General features: G+C 32.3%; 2 protein-coding genes across 2 annotated transcripts in view; one reads left to right on the top strand and one right to left on the bottom strand.

Annotated features, from left to right (window-relative positions):
• Positions 1-1,168: 1,168 nt before the first annotated feature.
• LOC146539350 (arrestin domain-containing protein 17-like) lies at positions 1,169-9,072 on the bottom strand. The gene is made up of 8 exons (XM_085208090.1): positions 8,605-9,072; positions 7,377-7,529; positions 6,826-7,034; positions 5,533-5,715; positions 4,327-4,512; positions 2,433-3,341; positions 1,851-1,911; positions 1,169-1,467 (listed from the first exon to the last, which is right to left on the bottom strand). The coding sequence occupies exons 1-8, from the start codon at positions 8,717-8,719 to the stop codon at positions 1,457-1,459; spliced, it is 1,827 nt and encodes a 608-aa protein (XP_085064216.1). The 5' UTR covers positions 8,720-9,072; the 3' UTR covers positions 1,169-1,456.
• A 461-nt stretch (positions 9,073-9,533) lies between these two features.
• Positions 9,534-25,148, top strand: part of Ncc69 (sodium chloride cotransporter 69) — a 30,748-nt gene continuing 15,133 nt past the window's right edge. The window contains exons 1-3 of the mRNA XM_085184952.1: positions 9,534-10,165; positions 15,096-15,196; positions 16,368-16,482. Of these exons, the coding sequence (XP_085041078.1) occupies positions 9,794-10,165; positions 15,096-15,196; positions 16,368-16,482 (588 nt within the window). The 5' untranslated portion in view covers positions 9,534-9,793. The remainder of the gene's footprint in view (positions 10,166-15,095; positions 15,197-16,367; positions 16,483-25,148) is intronic.

Genomic DNA, 25,148 nt, shown 5'->3' with positions numbered 1-25,148 from the left:
AAATCACTTATCACATAAAATATTTTATTGTAATTGTGTCTTTCAATTATTATAAGCAAATATTAAAAATATAATATAAAAGTAATAAGCTCTTATAGAAATTCTTATATAGACAATAAGAATATAAACAATTAAAAATAATTTAAGACTAGAAATTATAAACAATAAGGTAATATATTTTAAAATTCCGTTTTAAATATCTACGTAACATCAAAATTGCTCAAAAATCAAAATTTTACACAAAGCTGTTATGTTGCAAACTTGTTTAAAACTAGTATAGTACGGCCGATGAGTTGTGGCCGCAGTGAAGTTATCTAGACACGGCTGCGTAGTTTTGATTTTAGGACTTTCCTTTCTTTCTGACCTTTCATTTCTTTCTTCCCGAGTGTACACACAATACGCAAAATTTCAGAAAGTCTAATTTCAAAGCGGCCACAACACGTCGGCAGTACTGTACAACACATATGATGAAAAGATGGCGTCGGGCGGACTGACCTTGACTTACACCAGACAACAGACGCGAACTTTGATGAATGGATTAAATATACATTATAATACTTTGTAATATGCATTGATATAAGGAAAAATGGAAGCAATAGTTTGTGTTTTCTAAATAGATTTCATTTGGAAACAAAATAATAGTATACATTTTATAATAGAACGAGAGCTTATACTAATGTAGTAAAATGTAGAATAAAAAATATAAAAAGAGGAAGAATTTAACAATATTTGTTTGTTGCATAAGTACTTATAAACGCATATTATCATCTTTTTGGGACCTACGTATTAATAAACATTATAGTAACTAGTAACATTTGTATATAATATAATTTGTAATTTAAATACATTAAAACTATATACATTTAAACAACAATCGACTCGCATTTAGAATGGACGTTAATACATAGCGACAACTAACAATATTAAAATGGCACATTACACTTATGTATTCCTGAAATAGTTTCTTTAATTATTAATTCTAAACAGGCACTTTATTAGACATAGCGTATACAGTAAGGTCGACAAGTCGTGGTCGCCTGAAGTTAAATTTTCTGAACTTCTACGCTTTATGTATTAAAAAAAGTGATCTAAATTAGGAAAAAGTTACTTAAAAGTATTAGTTAAGTTCTTATTTAATAAAAGAGTAAATGTTGAAACAAATACTTGAAAAGTGATCAAAATAAGAAGTCTTACGTCGTTTTAGTCTACTAACTTAAGATAAATATAAAAAAAGGCTTATTTACAGTCTTTAGTTTTGTTAATTTTTAAATAATTAAATTTTCATTTCTTACTAGCCTTCAATAATTTTTCTGTATTATAATGTAAATACTGTTTTCTTAATTTTTTCGTCTGTTCAGTATATATTCAAGTTAATTGTTTAATAATTTCAAAATATTATTTTCGTAACTAAAATTAAAAAGTTGCCATTCTGTTCATTTGTTACAAGAGAGTTTATTCACTCTTTTTCTGAAACAAAAATATAAAAGTTAAAAAATAAAGTCACTAAGAAATTACTAAGATACCATCAATTTCCAATTAATTACGTAAGAAAGGAAATCACAAAACAACAAAAACATACGAGTTCGTAAATAAAACAGTGATAAAAGTTTGTTAAGAACTAATTCTGTACATATTATATATATAATTTAATTTAAACTAGTTTGAATAGAACATACTTGCTATTATTGTTCTTTGAATCTTTTTCATAATTACTTTGAACTAGTAAAATAAAAAAAATATTCTAATAATAATAATACTTTAAAAAATTAATACTTGAAATTTTTTATCTTTTTAAATTCCGTGAAAATAAATTTAAGACGGATTTTTATGTATGGAGGTAAAAAACTTACTTTCAATAGGTGAGTCAGATGGAGGGGCGCTCGCAGATGCATAAGGATTTACAGGTACAGACTGAAAAATATACAATTTTAGATACGAGTCTAAATTTATATTAAAAAAAATCATCTTCATGCTGTATCCCGCACACAGCAGGGTAGGCAAAGGGTTAAGACACTGTTCCCCACTTTCTGACAATTCTGGAGGCCTTGCGTGTTGAGTGGTAGAACTCAACGCCGCGCTTTGCCTCGGCACCAGAGCGAAGAAATGTAAATATAAATTTAAATAAATGTTTCATCCTACACGAGGAGGAGTAGGGATCGAATCCACAACCAGTCGGTTTTAGTCACACTTTGTGCCCCTGCGTCAGGACTGGCTAATATTTATACTAACTGAAACAAAATATTAGCTTCTAACTGGCAACTTAAGTGTTTAGACACTCTGTTCCCCACTTTCTGCACAATTTTTGAGTAGTTGTGTGTTCATTGACACACAACTACTCAAAAATTCAAACAAAATCTTAGCGTTTACAATATGGCGGCGTTGTCCTACCTTCCTATATGTGGAATACATAAAATAAAAACCAAAATACTTACAGAAGGCATATTCAAGTTAGGTGACAACGGCATCGATCCTGGTATTCTAAATCCTAAAGTGCCTGTTCTTAATGAACTTATACCTGAACCTGGTAAAGGTTGTGTCCCAGTGGAATAAGGAGAGGCAGGAGGGTAAGGAGAATTTCCTGTGGGGTATGGAGGGTTACCAGCGGGGTAAGGATTATTTCCGGTACTTATGCCTGAATCTGGTAAAGGTTGTGTCCCAGTGGGGTAAGGAGAAGCAGGAGGATAAGAGGAATTTCCAGTAGGGTATGGATTATTTCTGGTTGGATACGGAGAATTTTCTACTGGGTAAGGTGGCTTTTCTGTAGGATAAGGAGTATTTTCGGTAGGATATGGAGCATTTCCTGTAGCGTGAGGAGAATTTGCCACTGGGTAAGGTGTGTTTTCTGAAGGGTAAGGCGTATTTCCTGTAGGGTAAGGCGAACCGTCATTTGTATTAGACGACCTTTGTAGAGTATTTCCGGGATATGGGGGAGGATTATCAAAATTATGTACACTCTCTACAGGATATGGTGCTTTTGATGCATTTGTCGGATATGGAGCATTAGTGGTAGGGTATGGAGTTTTCTGATCTGATGGATAAGAAGTAGGATCGCGGTAAGGAGTGTTACCACCAGGATAAGGAGCATTTCCAGCGGGATAAGAGGCGTCACCACCCGGATAAGGAGCGTTACTAGCTGGATAAGGGGTAATACTAGGTGGATAAAATTGGTTTCCAGAGTGAGAGGGTAAGGGTTGTTGGGTAACAGCCACCATATGTTGAGGCATTTGATCCTGTAAGGGATTCTGTACATTATCTTGAAATCCCACTAAAGGAACGTTGCCTATTATAATATTGTGAGTCCCTTCTGAATCACTGTGGCATCCGGCTGGGTTTACAACTACCTAGAACAATATAATATGTTTCTCAATTGTCAATACTATGTACATATATTTATGTATATCAAATTGATAATCATTATGAGATTAGATATGTTTTTCGTATAAACATTTTCTAATAGGTTAATAATATTTAAATAAAAATATTGATAAATAGCATTTCCTCTTGCCAAACGATAATAATTCTTAACACTTAAAACTTGCGTACCGGAAATTTGTGAAAACCGCACAGTGATGTTAACAACAAAATAAAAATTTTATTGGAAAATGAGGAAATGAAATGAATTCATTTCTTCACTCTGGTGTCAAGATAAATGCGGCATTGAGTTACGCCACTCAAGACGCAATGCCTTTAGATATCGCGGATAGGTTGGGAACAAAGTATCTTAACACTAGGTTCCCTCTGACTACCCTGCTGTGTGCGGAATACAGCTTGAAGCTGATTTAATTCTTTAATTTGTTAGCATGCACATACAGTATTCTTGTTATGACTTAAAAAATGGTATTCCTTTTACAGACTATAACCATGATAATATCACATATCATTATCTTTGCTTGCATTGTCGAGTGGTTTGTGTTTGCACTGCGTAATCAGTTATTTATTATTGCATTATATAAAAACGTGTTTTTTTAAAAAGAATTAATAGCTATAATTATAATTTTTATTATATTAGAATAGATAGAAATTTCAATCTTTACTATCATTGCAATCCACGATGACTACTGGCCTTAAGCCTAGTAAGAAAGTATTTAATTACGTATATGTACTTGCAATACCCTACCCTTCTTTATTAATAAAAATAAAAACCTTTTGTTTATCAAATATTTCATTCAATTTTACAACATAAATAACAAACATATAACAATTTCACCGTAACTGAACACGTACGCTCCGTGGTGAGAGCCCTTGGATGGATTCCAAGAAGCGCGGGTTCGAGTTCCGTTTCACTCATTTTTTTATACTTACATGAAACATGTCAAAACTACATACCTTAAACTTATAAGTGATATCGATATATCTACAATCGTTCAAATTGTATACATCCAGCGCGGGCACTTCCATTTCCACGGTATAATTCCGTGATGTGTTCGCCGGTACCGGCCCTTTTGTTATTTTAGCTATGGTATCCTTTTCTGAACGTTCGTCTGGGTTGCTTGTTGCTATGAATTTAATTTTCTAAAATGATATATAATATAATTAGTAAGTGTTACACAATGTTATATATTATACTTTATTTTTGTTTCGATTCTAGTTCAAATTCTGCACAGGTTAATATTAATACCACTGTACATAGCTTATATTATACCTATGCGTAAAAAATGGAATAATGTGTTTTTTGTATAGTACAAGCGATTTGTAAAAAGAAACTAAACTCAATAATTTGTTTTACACAAATAATAAAATGGCAACTTTTATCATTGCAGTTTGAACTAAATAATAGGTATAAATAGGTCGAGGTGAATTAAAAATAGAGTTTTCTGGTTTAAAATTAGATCGTCCATTCTACTAATTCTAATGATCGTAATCTTGAGGACATACATTACTGGTAATGCGATCCCATTACAAAAATTTGGAAAGTTATAAATAAATGATCATAAAAACTTGGCACTCTCACAATGAATGTCTATCAATGTATGTATATATTTATTATATAGAGTTTGAAATGCATTAATGTACTTAAAAGATTATATATATACATATAATAAAATCGTAACTGATCGCTGTCTATACATACAAGATACAATATTATAATTTTTTTTTATTCCAGGCATTTATATAAAATAATAGAACCCTTACCCTAACCTTAACCCTAGAATTTTTGTCTTATTTTCTTGCAAACGCATGTACAATGCAAATATTTAAAATATTAAAAATGTAATTGTACAAATATTATTTTACTGGATTGGCTAAAATTTTAGCTGTCAATGTATACATTGATGGATACGGATATATATTCAAAATGACAATGTTATTTGTGTACGATAGTATTACAATTAGTAAATAAATAATTGAGTAAATAAATAGTTCAAACGGGCGAAGACGTGAGCGGGTCGCTAGTTTATAATATAAATATATGGAAGCAGTCGTTAGTAAGTGATTTTAGTTTGATATATAAAAAGATATATAAACTTTTAGTTACAGAATAACATTAAGATCAAAGGATCTTTATCGTCTAAGAAATAAAAAAGAACTTACCTTAACAACCAAAAGTTTAATATCATTGACATCAACAGTACCATTGTTGGAACAGCTGACTTCAATGGGAATATTTTGTCCCGGGCAGAACCCCGACACGGGCACATTGATAACAGTGTTAGTTGCTCCAGAACCCATACAACAACAACAGTACGATGCGTTGAATTCCATTTCTATAGGTTCCTGTTCAAAAAATACTATGAGTAAAATAATAATCCTGAATGGTATTATTAAAGTGAGGCATAACAGACAACAAAAGTAGTTTTAATGGAAACAGAGAGCCTTAACACGAGATTCCTCGATTCCTTCTGCCTGCCCTACTACGTGCGGGAGGGTGAAGATAAAAAATATATTATTACAATAAGGTTATATATTTGGATGTTTGCCCTTTAACAATATGGTAATTGAATTGTAATAATAAATATTATAAGTATACAATTGAATAAATCAGCTTTATGCAGTATCCCGCACACAGCAGGTTAGGCAGATTGAATCCACTGTTAAGACACTTCCTTCCCCATATTCCGCCGAATCCTGAAAGCATATCGTGTTGAGTGGCGGAACTCAACGCCGCGCTTACGCTCGACACCAAAGCGAAGAAATGAAAAAAATAAATATTTAATTTTCTCGAGGGGGAATCGAACCCACAGCCAGTTCCGTTTACAGTCACACACCTGTGCCCCTGCGCCACGACTGGTCCCAATTTAAAAATAATAAAAAATATTATATGTGAGTTGAAAGTGTGTCAATATACCTATAAATAATTTTATATATTTCATTTACAATTAAGCTAGTCATGAATAAGCAATCATGTTGCATAGCACAGAAGCCAGCAAAAATTATTATTATTGTGATAAAAACCAGGAAAATGCATGACTAGGGTTATTCCTAATGCCTGCATTTCTAGGTAATGATAATAAATCATAATGCACATGTTGTTCTTAATATATTCAAGTACTGGATGACAATTAATCTTATCAATATTATAGATATATAAAACTTAGGCAATAATGGGTTGTTTAGTACAAAGTCTGTGTCTAAACACAACAGTTATGGGTTAAATTTCCACTTGGGAATACTATATACTAAGGTCCCACACCACTATTATTTAATATATTCATTTTCTCTCTCTGGCAACAAGACAAAGTGCGCCATTGAGTTATGTCACTCAACATGAAATGTCTCGAAAATTGGGTTGGTGTGTGGGGAACAGAGTGCCTTAACACTAGATTTCTTCTGCCCCCAACTATATGAACAATATGTGGCCAAAAAGAAATTTCTGATAATACTAACCCTACAATATGGATCTTTATTAAGATCCAACAAATTGTAAACACGAACTGCAACTTTTTTCTCTTGATCAAATTTTAAAGATCTGTCGACTACCACTTTTATTTGATATCTAATATGACCATATGAGCCCTCGAAAGACGATGGACTATTATGTGGCAGGTGGAAAGCAAATGGGAATTCATAATCACCAGGTTTAAGATGACATTCACCTAAATTAAAGATAAAAATATTACTTAGTGGTTATTTAATACAATTGTTGTTTTAATTAACTAAAGTAAATTGTTAATGCTTATAAACAATTACATAGGAAGAAGTTCTCATTTTTGCTGTTATATTTAGACAAATATTAAAATTTCTTTTCGCAGAAAGAGTAGCAAGTATAAATTTGCTAAATTCTTGCTTTGTGATGACAATATTAAACGCTTTGTGTAATATGTTCTAAAACATTGATACAACATATTGCCATAAATTCTATTTAAATTTCAAATTGTCTACATTTACATCTTTTAAACTGTTAAAAAAAAAAAAATTAACTAATAATAATAGGATACCTGATTCTCCACCAATTAAATATATTTTAGCATTTGCATATTCTTCATAAGAGTCATGGCTGACTGTGCGAGTTTCTTGTTTACCATTTACTGTGTAACTCTCCTGTGTAGTCCAATGTACTTTACAAAAACCTTTAAATTTTGCATATATACCTTAAACAAGATTAATAAATGATTTTTATTAATGAAGAATTTTTGTATAGTTTACTTTTTTTAGTTTCACACTGTACTCTGTATATGCAGAGGCTAACATTAAGACTATGTTGTGAAAAGACAAATTGACTGGCAAAAATATAATGGAGTCTGTGCTGGTGCAGGGGCATAAGCATTCAACTAAATGTGAAGGTTGTTGGTTTCATTCCCACTCAGTAGAATAAAATATTACATTATTTAATTTCCAGCAGTCTGGCAAAATGCAGCATTGACAGAAGTCAAGTGGATAACATGAGGAAATATTTGAGAAAATATAAAAAATTTCATTCCCCTGATCGGGAATCAGACCCATAGTTATGGCCTTTAAAGTCATGTTTGTGCTCCTGTGCCACAAAAGCCTCCATAAGGAAACATATTTATTTAGAAAAACATTCATAATTTAAAAAAAAATTAAGAATTAGGTAATTCAATTATAATGCTTTTTTATAATCCCATATAGAATAAAAAAAACTAATATACAATTATATTTATTTAATTTTAAAATATTTTGGAATGATACATATATCAATTGCATAATATTTTAATGTGCTTAACAATTAGCTTATCAAACCATTACTCCAGTACAATTTTTTAGGTCTATGCTGTATCACAGCAGCTTGGGTAGAGGGAACCTTATGTAAAAGTATACCTTAGGTAAATAGTCAACATAGTGTAAAGTTGGAGTACCATTCCCATTGTGACAATGATGTTGCCTACTTTCCGCATTCTCGAGGCATTAGGTGTTGAGTGGCGAAATTAAACACTGCGCTTTGTCTAGGTACAAGAGTAAGGAATTGAAAATAATAAATATTTCATTCCCCAGATTGGGAAAAGAACCCACAATCGTGGTATTTACAATACCACGCTTGTGCCCCTTGCTTTATGACGTCCTCTAGCTCCATAAGTCATTAAGGTAACATTAAATGAAAAAAGTGCTATAAGTTTTTTTTGCATATCAAAATATTAACTTGCTAATTTTATGTACAAGGCAAATACAACATTTTATTTAGCAAAAAACAATAAGTATGTTACTTACCACGAAAAGTTTTTTCCTTTTCTTGAAAAAATACTAGTTTTCCTTTGACGGTTTGTCCAGGATAATAAGTTCCGTTGGGACTTTCTAAGACGATTCTACCTTCATCAAAACCCATTTTAGTTTGTTTACTACACTATACCTTAATATATTTTACTTTGAATTCGAATATATACTATTTTTTTCAAATGTACTGAAATATCCGCTGGACACAAGTAATTTATATTTCAAATTAGTAAATCTGTAGAAAGATAAAATTCTTAAAAAAACACTTTTTTTTATTTTTTACACACGAACATCTTATACACGAGAATTTGTTATCTTCGCTTCATATTTAAAAGTTATTAGATTGAATTGAATATGGCAAATAACAAAAATAGCCGCCGATCGCCGAATATGCACTGAAAACGAACCCAGTCGTATTCGGAATTGTTGAACTTGAAAGTTGAAGTTTTAATTGAATTAGACGATCGTAGTTAGATCGATTAATCGAAGAATTGATTTGACAGTCCAAAAATACCGATCTCTTAAATCGATATGGAGTACTGAATCGATTCATTCGATATTGCAGCCTTGAATTTGATTTATTGAGAAATATAAAACAAAAAAAATATTGAGAAAAAAGAAACAAAATAAATAATTAAAAGAGTGAAACTATATTTCTTTATTAAAATTTTAATCTACAGATTAATTTGTTGCCTAGGCCAGAAATTGTGACAGACCGCCGAATGCCGAAAAAAGCCGAAAAAATGTATATTTTTTAGGAAGAAAGCTGTATATTTTTTATTTTTAAAGACATCTTGATATAAGGTGCCGTTCAATGCAATATTCACAAATTGTATAAACTGTGCAAATAAAAATGGTTGTCAAACTCATCGTAGCTTGGTTGCTTGTCAAAGTGAATTGTGCACAAGATCAGTTTAATACGAAACATCGTTGAGGTATAACGATATAAGAATTTTCGTAAAAATGCGCGTATTTTATTATTTTAATATATTTATAGTTTATTTTTGAAAAAATTGTTCGATATGTTGTTAAAGTATTAAAATTTATATTTCGATACCAATTTTATATGTTATGTAAAAAACTGGAACTTTTTGAATTACAACCTTAACAGTGTGGTAAACGAAATGAGGTTTATGAATTAAACTTTAAAAATCCTTTAATTTAATCGCTTTAAATTTATTCAAAAATGGCAACGTCACACAAAGATATTGAATTAAGTCCCGTAAATACACAACCGGACAATAATAAACCGGCGGCAAGTGTGCCGGTGCATGATGAAGAAGATGTTATCATCGGACGATTCAGAAAAATAAGTTCAGCAAAATCTATGGCCGCTACGAACGGCAACATTCAATATCCTTCTGAGATTATCCGAAGTGACACTGACCTAGAAGCTGGGTTACAGTTTAAAGCAAAAGAAGGTGAGAAGGAGAAGCTTCTTGAAACTATAACAAATGGCGCAGTACTTCGCCCTAAGTCTCCAGTAACAAAAAGCAGTTTCAGAGATGTTGAAAAACCTTCTCGGTTTAAAGATCAACCTTCAACTACTAGATTTCAGGTATGTAAATTTTAATGAGGAATAAAAAATCAAATATTAAATATACCTTTTAACATACCATAAATTACCATACCATAATTTTAAAATATTTAATATGATTTGAAATATTTTATCAGTGTTCTACAGTACAGTAAATACAGTCACAAATCAATCAAAACTCATACCTAATAACTAACAATCATTCTGCCAATAGGGTAATGTGTTGAAAGTCTACACAATGCTATACAATGTCACACTTTGTTTAGCAAAAAATGAAGAGATAAAGATATTTTAATTCCCTGATTAGGAATTGAATCCACTATCATCTCATTTTAAATCTTGCACTGTCTAATTGGACTACAATGGCTGCATAATATTTTTTTTTATCATTTAGTCCATTTTTATAATTCACCTTTCAATATTTGTAAGAGATAATACAAAACAGAAAATTATTGTTTATTAATAGCTAATATTTACTCATTACGGGACATATAAAAATAATTTTTTACTTATCAATGCAAATATTGAAGATGTAAACCTCATCTTGAAGCCATCATAGAACAAGATTATCCTTGTTTGTTTTCAAACCCTTTGGTCTATTAAAAAGACCGCATCATCATCCACCATCCACTATAAAATTTTGAACATCTATATAGTATTTTAAACATATGTCAAAATATTCCCAAAAAACTGTACTAATAAATAGTAGTGTAGTACAGTATTAATAAATATTAGAAGTATCTCACTTAGGGCCATTGTGAGTGGGATAGCATCTGACTGTAAAAGCCACATTTGTAGTACAATTTAGGGAGGTGTGGTAAGAAGGGGAGTTCATGGCTAAAGGAGTGTTTTAACACTAGGTTCCCTTTATGTACACTGCTATATATTGCTTACAATGTAAAGCTTAAAAAAAACTTAGTATAAAACAAAATAATAAATGATTGTTGTAAGAAATATTTTTAGAAATTGTTAATCAAAATTTAATTTAAATTGTTAATCAAAATTTAAACTATGTACACTATGATTTTGTCTCTGCAAACCTTGAGCTTATTATACACAGTCTGTAGTAAAATAGTTTTTTATATATTAAATATACATATATGCAACAGGAACTAGCAATGACCTCATTCCGATAAGAAATAAACCATGCGTACAGGTATTATGTAAATGCTATGGAACAATATTCATTGCCACACTAGCTTTAGTGACGATTTTAACTTGATAATTACATTCAAAAGCTATTTTAACTACAAATAATGGAAGGCTTGCATTGTGTAAAATAAACTGATTCACATAATGGAGTCCGATAAGGTATTTCATAGTGGAATATGTTATGTGAAGTTTTATTTTTACACACATTGAATTGTCGTGAATTACTATTTCTATATTATGAAATTTAAAAAAAAAATTCTTGAATTTAATAAAATATAATCCAAGTTCTCAGACCTGTTCAGACCTGTACACAATGGTTGTCCTCATATTAAAATCCTAGAAATATCTGTTTTTAAAATGATTTTCTTTTCTTGTCCATTTCCTGACAAAGTAAGCCGTTGGGCTTCCTTAATTCAGTACGTCGTTGTCAGTTCGCTATTGATTGAGCAGAATTTGGGGACCAGAATAATTTCTCAGTTGATACTGTTTAAGGCAGGATGTATGTACAAAATACGATATAAGGAACTTCTTTTTTCTTGGTTCTTTCTTAGGATCCTCAAAGGAAATGGTTGTCAGCGTCGGCAAAGCCAAAAGAGGGTTATTTCAATAAATGCAGCGGTCCACGTTAGCGGCGCCTATACCGATAAATCATAATAGCAATAAATTGGATAATCACCTATACTTCCCATAGCCTCGGCGTACGTCTTAATATTGTAACGTGTTACCACTGTATGCGTAGCGATAGTTTTTTATAGCTTGAAAAGTTGAAAGACGAAGCGAATAGTGTCCTCTGGCTTTCACATTATATGTTGGCTTTCACCGGCGTTCATTTTTTTTCCAGTATTTTAAGGCAAATGACTTGAGATACCACTTTTAAATTAAAATCAATTATAAATTAAGAATTTTTAACACAAAATAGGTTAACGCTCATTGCAATTGTAGAGTTTTTGTCGCGTACGATGGCAGTTCTATTATTTCTACTTTAATTAACAAAAAATGTCTGTAGGCTTGTGGACGTTCACCCTAAGGCTAGGTGTAGGGGGCCGTGGATTGGCAATGGATAGCGGATTAGACTGGTTTTGTACATGTACGGGTACCGACATTCCAAGAAGCTACAAGGGACACAAATAAAATATTATAAGATTATAGAGATATACAGATATAATACGCAATACCTATATATACCTTTGTACATACAGGTATTAGGTAGGTGTTAGTAGGTAGTTTAGTTTTATCTACCACTTGTATAGTTTGACATAGTTTAATTGTTATGACTTTCTTAGGGACTAGCTATGCTGGTGGAAAGTAAGAAACGGTAGTGTTTTAATGGGACACAGGATATCTTAACACTAGGTTCCCAGGTTCCCTTTGCATAGCCAGCTGTGTACGAGCTACTGTATTCTGTTAAAAATAATTAATATTTGACTACTGCAAAATGAAGAAAGAATTTAATTGTTTACGACCAGCTCTACGTCAATGTTCGGTGTCACCTTAAAAAATACGTAGTAGGTATTCAGAAAAAAAAAACTATAATTTTAACCTATGATAAGGTCGGAAAAATCGCTATATTCTTGAATTTAAATCACTTTATTACGTATTTAGGTATATTGGAATAATATACATTTTTAAAACTATTATTTTCTATTACCCACTGTTTCAGTAAAACTATTAATGTATTACTTTCTATATATATGTAAACATATTCACGTACCTTTATACAATTATCTGATTTAAATTAAATAGATTTCTCAATACACTCATTACTTATGAATTTTATCTACGAGTATATTGGTAGGGTAAAGTTCTACTAGAAATAAGGAATGTTATTTTATGGAACACTTAAAAATAAAGTATTCTTGAAACGATACGTTGACTCATCAGGAAATATTACTTCAACTAATTCCATATCAAAAGCAGTTTTAGCAATATGTACTATAAACTACAGGTTATACAAATTTGAACCACTTAAAGCAATATGAAAATAGCGAGTCCAGAATCCGTTGGCCAGTATAAGTGGGCGCGTCTAAATATAGTGCATCTAAAAATACACGCTGTGGCAATCCCATCCTTGCTCTCTTGGGTCAAATGATTGAAATCAACTTGACCGAGACCCTTGGGGTACTTCGGGATACGGTGTAGACAAGGGAAGGAATCAATTAAGAAGTTATGGTTGTAAGGAATTAGTATATCCTCATCGGAAAAGTTTTTTTCCAACATCCTTTGACAGGTTTTTTAGTATACCTAAAAAGAGAAGTCAAAAATGTTTTATTTGTAACATATTTGGTTCAGTTTTCTATTATGAAGATATTTTTTAAAGGCTATAAGTATAGTAAATCTTTGTAAAATGGTTTTTACTATTAGGCAAATCATAATGAATGGAACAGTTTGCTCCCTTTCCTCTTCCAACTGATGGGTGGTAATCGCAGACGGTACTTCACCACTAGATAAACATAATAAAACTAAAATGCTGCTATCTAATTATGATTAGATAGAAGCATTTTAGTATAAGTATTAAGTAAATTAGCTAGGAATATGTTAGTATCGAATTTTTAATAACTAAAAGGTCTCTATGAAAATATCTCTGTGGATTTTGTATGACGACATCGAAGCTGTTTGTCTTTTATTCGAGCCGTATAACCAGGGTAATTGTTCGTCCCGATTATTAAACTTACTTATATTTTTTTTAACTCCGCGCAATCCCAATATGGCGGGGTAGGCAAATAGAGAAGTGTTAAGATAATAATTTTCTTTGCTTTCTGCCAGTAAATCGGGATATTGCGTGTTGAGTTACGGTACTTAACGCCGCAGTTTGTCCTATCAGCGCAGAAATATGACTAATTATTTTTACCGACTGAAGATCGCTGTCCGTTTGCGTTTAGATGGCGTATAAGTATTAATAAGTAGTTATCTCTACTATTAATAAGACATTGGACAAAAGTAAAATAGCGACGTTGTTTCAAAGTAACCGTTAAGTTAAAGCAGTTTTGTGATAGAATAATACCGTTACATAGAATAGGCCTCAGATTGAATCATCGATATAAAAATGACGTATTGATAGGAAACGAAAACGTATGAGTAACGGATAAATTTTAATACGACGTGACTTGGAATATTTATTGGAACTACCTAAATAAATAACTATACAAGCAATAAAATAATTATGCAAACTAATTTAATATATAAATAGTTAATATGAACTGTTCACGTTTGGCCAATTATAAATATAATATTTAGAAACAATAATATACGCCAGTCGTGATGCAGGGGGACAAGCGTGTGACTCCAAATGCAACAGATTGTGGTTTCGACTCCTGAAGTGAAGTGAAGCTGAAAAAAATGACGACATAAATGAATATATATTCTGAAAAAGCTGAAGCTGAAAAAAATGACGACATAAATTAATATATATTCTGAAAAAGCTGAAGCTGAAAAAAATGACGACATAAATTAATATATATTTTTTTATTTGATTGCTCCATAGTAAAAAGCCTTTGTAAACCAGTTTGTTAAGTTGAATATTTATGATGGTTGTTGCTAAATAGTATATAATTAAATTTGCTGTATCTAATTGGAAAATTTTAGATTTTAAATGATGTAAACACACTAAGTTAAGCTAATCTAAACACTATAAACTGGAATAGAATAGTTTATAGAATAGTTTTTAATTAATATTTTTACTTGTAATTTAATTTAAAAGAGCAAATCGCTCTAAAAAGCATTCATTGCCTAGTAAGCATGCATAAATAATTGATTATTTTGTAGATAATTTCCAAATATGTAATAACTATTTTTATTTCAGATGGAAGACAAACAAGACGAAGCTACAGAGTCTGACGGTTCAGGCATGGAGAGTGACGACCCGCTGACTGCTACTGACACTAAATATGGGAAAAGCTTTAGGTAACCTTTCCAGCCTATACTTATTTACGTGGAAAAATCATTTACTTTAGATCCTGCATGGAACAGGGTAGTTTCGGTGTAGGTCTAGGGAACTAAATGCCGCGCTTTATCATCTCGGATAGAGCAAGGAAATGACAATATTTTATTCCCTGAGTGAGAATCGAACCCAAAACGGTCACGCTTGCAGTCAGACATTGTGCTGTTGCGCAAAAACTGATCTCCGTAGTGTGGTTATTTTAAAAATATTGAATTGAAGTTTGTGTCAAATTATTCTTTAGTTTTTCCCCAACAAAGAATAATATAGCATGCGTGCATAATGTTGAGCAAAGACACGTTAAACAATTGTTAAACAGCACTAGCAAGACTCTATGGAATATTTCTTTTTATTATTGTATACTTAAAAAGCGTATGTTATTATCAGTTTAATTATATGTAATAGTAAATAAAAATAAAATTTTTATCACCTTAACGCTGTATCCTGCACACAGCAGGCTAGAAAGAGGGAACCTAATGTTGAGACACTATTCCCCACTTTCCGCCGAATATCTAAAGGCATTGCCTGTAAAGTGGCGGAATTCATCGTCGGACTTTTGCCTAGGTGCCAGAACGAAAAAAGGAAAATATGAATAAGTAAAAATTCATTCCATCAACCATTCGTCAACCGTCGCGTTACAGTCACACCCTTATACACTGGACCACGACGGCCTCCATAAATTGAGTAGATTCATTAATTTAATTTATTTTTTACAATAGTAGCGTACAAAGCTACAAGTAATCCATATTATTAAATTCGAAACACGTTTCAGTTAGGACAATGTACTTTCATCATTAGAAATTTGTGATTGTGTAATAGCCCTCATAGTTGCGTTACACAAAACCAAAATTTGCATACACTACCTACATACTAATATATCGTTATTAGCATTGTGTATGTATTAGATAAGTGAAACAATATAATGTATTACTTTTTTAGAATCCCGGAACTCGAAAGGAAAAGACGGTGCCCTTATAGTATCACTTTGTTGTCGGTCTGTCTGTTTTTTTGTGAAAAGCCTTTATCTGATGCCGCATCCGCATGATTTCTCCGCATCCGCATGAAAATTCGACGAAAAGTTCGAGACGGAGTGTCAATACAATATTTGTTGTACTAACTTTTCTTTATAATGTCTAGACATTTTACACGTGAGGCGTTGCCGCGGCTGGACAACTACAGGAATGTATTATCGTTACACGCCGCGCCACGACCCACCTTAGATGAGCTTCACAATGCTTCTCTGTCAAGAAAGGTAAGAGTTGTATCTAATTTCTATAAAAATATAATGCTGCCACTCAACGCGCAATACCATCAGAATTGAAGGGAACGGAAGTGTCTTAATGGAAACGGAGTTCTTTAAAACTAGGTTCCCAGGTTCCTTTTGCCTGCTCTGCTTTGAGCGGAATACAAAGTGAAGCTAAAAAAAGTATAGATTCAGGCCATGATTGGACACTGGGACAGCGTCCGACTGTAACGCGATAGTTGTGGGTTCGATTCTCACTCAGAGGAATGAATTATTTAAAATATTTCCTTTTTCTTCGTTCTGGTGTCGAGGCAAATCGCGGTGTTGAGTTCCGCCACTCAGCACGCAATGCCTTCAGAATTCGGCGGAAAGAGGGAAACGGAGTGTCTTAACACTAGGTTTCCTCTGCCTATCCTGCTGTGTGCGGGATACCGCGTGAAGCTGATTTGATTTAAATTGTAATATGATTTAATAGCATTTGTTGATAAATTATTTGTAATATCAAAATTGAATGTCTCTCAACTCAGAAACTTACCTATAACTATTATATTAGGTATATCCGTATCTTATATGCATGAAACGTTAAATAAATTAAATTATGATATAAAGGTTCACGCTAAGTTAAAAACATATAAAATAATTACCTTGAACTTTTCTAGAAATTAATTATTGAAAACTACCTTTCACGTACTACTTTGTCCGCTTTAGAAGCTCAGTATTACTTTCTAACCGAACATGCGAAATGTATGGTAGAGAATAGAGTGTTTTGACACTAGACTCTATATTTAAAAAGCAGTAATAACTGTGGCAGTTACAATAAAAGCAGATATGTAAATATTTTTTTTACTATATGATTTAAGCAATCGTGTTTATTTTGGTCGCGTCTTATTACTACAGAAATACATTTTCGAGCGTAACTAATCGTTGAAAATGTAGGCAGTTAACGTCGAAAGAAAATCACAAATCACACTGCGACCAGGTTAAAATATTATTATAGTATATTTTTCAATGTATTGTTAGAATTTTCTTTGTAAAATGACATAATCATGTCGTAATATTGTTTAAGATCGCTTTATGAGAAATAACTATTTGTATTTAATCGTAATTTTAAATAACTTTACCTTAATTTCTGTTGGCCTTCGTGCTACTACCTTGCGACTGTAAGCGAAACGGTTGTGGGTTTGATTACTATTCGGGGGAATGAACTATTTAATATTTTCATTTTCTCACTTTGGCAACAAGGTAAAGGTGAATTGAAATCTGATGAAAATCAGATCTGCCACTGAACACAATGCTAGAGGCACTTCTGATCTGAAGTGTTATAATAGAAACGGAGTGTCTTAACACTAGGTTCGTAAGTTCTCTGTCTAACCTGATATATGCCAGTTACAGCCTAAAACTAAAAAAATTGTAGATAATTTCCCCATTTGCTCTATAGGTATATATTTCTATAGAAAATTTACCCCATTTGCTCTAAATATATTTGTATATTGATTTACTCATAGTACTAGATTCTTCCTGATTCATCATATGAAAACCTCCAATTTCAGTCAACTATGTCCCGATAACGTTAGCGAATATAGGAACTTTAAAAGCATAAGGAAGTTTGGCACGGACCCATGTTGATTAATATCTTTCTTAGAATACTGTCATTACATCTGTACCTAGATTCCGCTTAGTAATATTCTTAATAATGTATTTCTATTTACTGAATCAATTGACGTTTTTATAAGAAAAGGATTTGTTTGCGTTTTTTTCCGTTTCTAAAGAATCTTTGTCAAGTCGACTATATTTTGTTTAAATTGCAAAATATTTCAACCATGCCACCAAATAAATATATAATAATAAAATAGGATGTAAATACCAATACTAGAAAGGGTTTTCGTTTTTTATTGTAGGTATTTCATTTGAAAGAAAGGGTTATTATGTATGTAGGCTTTACTGTGGACTGAATTTTGAAATGCAGTAATTAACAATCTTTGAGACCAGTCGTAGCGCAGGGGCACAGGCGTGCAACCGTAAAAGAGGAGGCGATGAAATATTCACTCTTGTAACAATGCAAAACGCGGCGCTGAGTTCTGCCAACTTTCCGCCTCCACGGTTCGGCGGAGAGTTGGGAACAGATATGTCTTAACACTAGGTTCCAAGTTCCCTCTGCCTACCCTGCTATTTGTGGGATACAGAGTGAAGTAATAATCATTATATTTATATTTAAAAATGTAAAATTGATTAACTAATTTAATAAAAGTGTATTCTGAAGATTATATTGTATTACAAAACTACAAAAATGTATCACACTAATTTTCCATATCGGAGTCCCAATATATTCAATGCGAAATTAAATATGTATAAAATTTTTCGTACAGTAGTATAAAGGTAAGTTTCGGCTGAATGATTGTTCCCGTTACATATACATACATCATAGACGACACACAAAAATTTATATTCGTACCGGAAATTTTTACGATTCGATTTGTCCTTGTACGCTCAATTCGTAGCGTGATAAACGGATAGCGTTAGTCGAGCATATCTATGTATAAATATATATATTTATTCGCCTTATAAATATATTAAAATAAATCGGAAAATGTTATAATTTACAATACGATGATTCCAATCTCAATAAGGGAAACTCTCTCTGAATTAGTCAGAAAATCACAGTGTTGAGTTCCACCACTCGACACGCAAGTCTTAAAAATTCGCTGTTGAGTTGGTTAGGGTGTCTTGACACTAGATTGAAGGTTTTCTTTACCTGACTATCTTACAAGATTCAGGATGAAGTATAAAGCTGAAAAAAAAACCGTTAAAAACAATTGTTATTTATGGTTTCACATATAAACCATATCGAATTTCGATTACTTACGCACATATCAGTTTTTTGTCAGCTTTTTGTCGTGTCAGTCAATTGATGTATTGTCTGTGGCGTTGCCGACGCAAATATTTATCGGGGGGCACACCTGAATCAATACCAGCCCTATAGTTCGACCATGTGTTGCTTTTTATGTATTCAGAGTACTTCCTTCTTTAGTGATATTACCTTGAAATGTTATGTATGACAAACTAAACTAAACGCCTGTGGGAAGTGGGAAGGCTATTTCTTTTTAAAGTTCCAGGATTGTAGATCAACGGGAAGAAAGGAGTTGTACCAACTTATAAAAATTGACAAACTTAAGCTTGCGGGCGCTTGCACTCCTCATGTATGAGACGATAATTTTACACAGATTTTTTCCTATGAAATTCTAATTAATTTTTACTCGTCGTGTTTTCCTTTATTTGTATTGTAAGTGCTCACTTCGTGCCTGACTAGTTTGCGTTGACTTAGAAATTTGTTTTTTTTTTATATATTTGATATTAATTTCAATTTGAAATCTCTACGCGATATCAAGAAAAATGGTTTTGACAGACGAACGGACAGACAACAAAGTTATTCTATTAGGGTTCCGTTTTTTTTCCTTTTAAGACACGGGACCCAAAAAATCAGAAAGAATTAATTTAATACTTTTTTTTATAAGTAATCCTCGTCATTATCTGATCGTGACAATGTTCTTTTTTTTAAATTTACTTACTATGAATAGTGAGGTACAACTGAATGGAACGGCAGATGCGTGTACCGAATACACCTTTTGATTGAGATACTATTGAATTTTTTATGTTCATTTTCTTAATTCGATACGCTCCCATCCTATAAAGTAACAATAAACATGAAAGTATCAAAAGAATCAAAGAAATCATAATAATAGTAGTAATGGAATTCAAATAGATTTTTCGATAATGTCCCGCATTTTGTAGAATAAGCAACGACTTAGCGAGATAAAAGAGTGACCCGACGCTGGGAAGCGCACGTCACTGCGGCATTGTGCTACATCTGTATTATTACATTTTTTTTCAGTAGGCAAAGGGAACCTAGTGTCAAGATACTCCGATTCTTACGCTCTGCTATTTTAGAGATATTGTATGTTGAGTGATGGGACTCAACACATCACTTTGTGTTCTTAGAGCATAGCAAGGAAATGAAAATAGTTAATTTCCCCGAATGGGAATCAAATCTACAACCGTGGCGTTTAATGTCGTGTTCCCGCTGCTCCACGACTGCCTATATATGTAGAATTTAATGTAATTAACAACAAATTACTCTTTGAAATGAAATAGGAATATAAGAATGTCTCTATCAACTAAGATCTTTTGAATTGCTCATTCGAAAACGCATAATTAAACATTATAGCGTCATTTACTTTAATTGGTATAATAACTTACAATAATTCAATAGTTTATCAATGCTAAGTCAAGGTTAGAAACAAGCCATACATGTAATCGACCACGCGGTCTCTATGTATACTGGGAAATATAGTAGGTACGTCATACGTGCACGTTGTTAGGATTTGTTATTTGTTTTGATATGCAATGCGACAGTTGTAGGTTTGATTTCCACTTGGGGAAATGAACTGTTTTTATTTCCTCGCTCTCTGGTAACAAGGCAAAGCGCGGCGTTGAGTTCTGCCACTCAAGACGCCATTTCTCTAAAATTCAGCGGAAAGTGTAGAGTACAGAGTGTCTTAATAGCAGGTTTCCAGGATCCCTCTGCCTACTCTGCCATAAATAAAATTAAAAAGCTCCACTGAAAATGTACATTTATTTTTGGAAAATTTCTAAAATAATTTGTTGAAATCATTTATTTTCTAAGTAACTTTAGAACAATATAAAAACAAAATAACTTATAATATTATTTATTTTCTATTGTATTTATAATGTCATCGTAAATTCACACTAAACCGCACCACCTTATGTGATAACAAAGGGTATCTAAAAGAAGGTCGATGGTATTTTTTTTTCTCACGATGAAATTTAAAAACAACATTATGGATATTCATAAATTAAAGTTCGTATTTGTGTTTAAAAAGTCTGGCATCGGACCCAGACCCACCTGTCATCTATATAAAACTCCTGCGTTTCTGACTGACTGATATATACTGACATATGACTGAAGTATAGCTGGAATAACGTAGCACGTCAACATGTAGCTTAGAGTCTTGGGAGATGCACGGGAAAACTAAGAGATGATTTCTAGAATTTTCCTCGAACAGGAAAATGTGGGATTCTGGGTTTAAACGTAATTGCGGGCGCACACTAGTCTTTTAAATAAAACAAACTCGAAACATTGATGTTATTTAATTTTTTTCTGATCCAGTAGGATAACAATAGTGTTGGATTCTGCAACTTAACACTATGTATCTCTAAAATGGGTGGGAAGTGGAGCCCGTAGTGTCCCAACACTATTTTCCCCTTGCCTACCTTAATACGTAGAAAACATTACAAAAAGTACATACAATATTCGATACGCATTCTTCAGATCGCATGACCACCGTCCATTGAATGAACTGTTTACTCCACGCTAGCTCACTAATTACCATCAGGTACGACGGTACTAATTGCGTCTTCAATTACGGTTGTGGGGTCTGGGGGTCAATATGGGTGACGATTTCTTTCTTAATTTACATCGTATATTTGTATGTATGTATGTTTGTCTGTGTATGTATGTACTTGGCGCCATTGTGGCGTAGCTCTTGTCGGAGAAAAAATGATCGTAATTATAATTTTGTAGCCTCCCGTTGTATCTCGCATGTAGCAGGGTAGGCGGAGGTAACGTGGGAACCTAGTGTTAAAACACCCCGTTCCTTTAATGGGATTTAAGATAACTGTCTAAAAATAAATAATAAAACATTTTATAAGAACAATTTTTGTTTTTGTTTTGAAGTTTTATTTAATTTTTTAGCTAGCTTTCAGTCGAAAAACTTGACTTGTTATCAATTGAACGTGAGTCAAAATTATGCAGGTATAGTTTAGATTAGTAGGTAGATATCTAGAAACATGTAGTTATTCATTCGGGCATAGGGATACGTCAGTCACGTATGCAGTTAATGAAACATAAATATTTTGTGTCGAAAACTATTTTTATATAGATTAAATTTAGTAGAGTTTTATTACATTTCAGAACGACATTATAATTACATTTCAGAAATAAAAAAATATGTAATCTGTAATATATTGTTAGTTAGTAGTTACATATATATTATTGTTTTAATAATTTATATTATATATTTTTTGTAAAAAACCTGCATAAAATATCGACACAAATCCTATCTCGCTTTAATGGCTCATACATCATGTTTCCTGGAAAAATACTCTATTCCTAGAAAGATAATACGAAATAAGGCCGTATAGTGTGAATCGAGCCTGAGTGGGCAATTTTCTGCAAGTTTTACAATTTATAACAAAAATATACAATGTTTATAATAATTATCATATTGATTGATGACACAACAGTATAATTATTAATTGTTTACATACCGTACGTTACATTGTTGTTAAATAGTAAATTACTCGATGTACCTACTTTGCACGTTTTTTTTTATTACAAATGTAAAAATTAATGAATTTTACTACTTTAGTTATTAATTTTAATGTGTCTCATGAATTTAAAAAAAAGCAGTCTACGTGACTGTCTTTAGTAAAATTAAGATTAACATTAAACATTCAAAATGTGAAATTAAAAAAAAATTAACTGTCTTGATGTTCATACGAGTATATATAAAAGTAATGCATGTTGGCCTCTGCCAACCAGTGAAAAATCATCAGTCAAAAAAACCAGTGAAAAATCACTACGCTTTTTATTTGTACTGATTGTAGGTCACGCTTATTCTTTATAGAGGAAAACGAAAATATTTTCAAGATACATATTTCCCAGAATAGGCAATCCTTCAGACAGCTTTTTAACTTCACCACGATGGCATAAATCCGGATTTTTTTTTCAAAAGTCAAATAATGAAGGAATGTATTTATAAGTATTTTTTAATGTATCTTTGAGATACAGTGAAGAAAAAATATATTATATTGATATTGTATCATACTACCTACTGGCATAAAGGTAGAGTTATGGAAAAGTTTTTAATTATCACAAAAATTGATATCAATAAAATGTGTACCTAATATTTGTTTATAATTTGTATAAAATACAAGTTTTTTTATCTTTTGTCATCTTAAAATGTATCGCTAATGCTTAATATATGCGACCTTCCCTGACTTTGTCTGATAGCTTGTTGTTTTCCGTATAAATAAACATTTATAATTATTTAATGGGATGTATAACTTTGCTATAAGTAAATAAATAAATAAAATTATTTACTAGGAAGAAGAATGGTAATTTACTGCATACTTATATATTTATTATTTACAAAGCTGATAAATAATCACACTTGAAAGCGGTGGGTACAGCGGTGTAGGTAGCCAACTGCCAAAGACCCTGCAGCAACAAATGAACTAAGCTGTTTAAGTTTTATCAATATAAACCAAAATATAAATAATTAAACATTTAAAAATTACCTCGTATTTTTTAAATGAGTTGAAATCATAATTGGGTTCCTGCAACAGCTTATTTATATTCCGATGATGGATTGTTTTTACTGGATCAAATTTGTTGGTCAGGTTCCAATGGCCCCCTGAAATCGGGGTCCCTAGTGCAAGCCACCGTCTAGCCCCCCGGTCTCTGTGAGAAAGTACTTAATAATTAACGGACGTATTGACATTATGCTAATACAAATGGATAGATGTATCCAAATCTATAACGCTATTTTTAATGGTAACCGTCGCGTCGTTGCGTATGATTCGGGGGAATGATTATATCTAAATTGCTTTCATTTCCACGGTCAAGGAAGACAAAGCGCGGCGTTGGGTTCCGATCTTTAGCTTGCAATCTTAATTAAAATGGTAAGAAAATGTACTTTAAAAATTTCCTATATATATGAGTCTTTTATGTCAGCAATTTTAGATTTTTTTCGGACACAACAATTTTCGCCTTTAGCACTTATTTGATTGTTAATTACAATTATAGCTTAATGCACATATTAGACATCTTTCGCTTCATGAAGAGGGAACCTAGGCTTAAATTAAGGCATTTTGTTCTCCACGCGCTGGTTAATTTTACGGAACTCGACGCCGCGCTACTACCAAAACGAGGAAATGAAGATTATACATTTTCCTGTATGGGAATCGAACTCACAACTGTCGCTGTAAGGTTCTGTACCGCTGCCGACAGAACGGCCTCATATACAGTTACTGTGCTTAAAGTTATAATGTTTAGTATAGAATTAATTATATAAAAAACGCTATACGCGACGACCTTATATAATCGTAACTAAGAATATACATTCAAATCCTCATAAAATAAATAATATATTGTATTATAACGCAATTGAATATTTACTGAGCACGTATAGGCTAATGCGATATTACGTTTGCGTCACGTACCTCACTTACACGTGAAGCGCTTATTGTGGATATAATTAATTTCCTGATTTGTTTTATTGTCATTTACCTTATAAAATAAAGGTGTCTTTCCTCAGTGGTACAGCGTTCGTATGTAAACGTGATGGTTGTGGGTTCGATCTCACTGGAGAAGTCAATTATTTTCTTTTCCTTGCACTGGTAATAAGACAAAATATGGATGACGAACGGGAACGGAGTGTCTTCACATTAAAGTTACGCATCGTCAAGTTCTCTCTGCCTTTCTTCCGATACATTAGCGTATTTAGAAATATTTTTATATTGGTTCCTGGACTTAAATTTCGGACTGACTTAAAGGGCTGCTTTCATTTTTCAGGCCTTGTTTTTTATTAGTCAAA

This window comes from Heliconius melpomene, chromosome 4, assembly GCF_056956725.1.
Source record: "Heliconius melpomene rosina isolate 202511_hmr_F chromosome 4, ASM5695672v1, whole genome shotgun sequence".
Classification (NCBI taxonomy): Eukaryota; Metazoa; Arthropoda; class Insecta; order Lepidoptera; family Nymphalidae; genus Heliconius; species Heliconius melpomene.
This window is presented reverse-complemented; position numbering and strand designations above follow the sequence as displayed.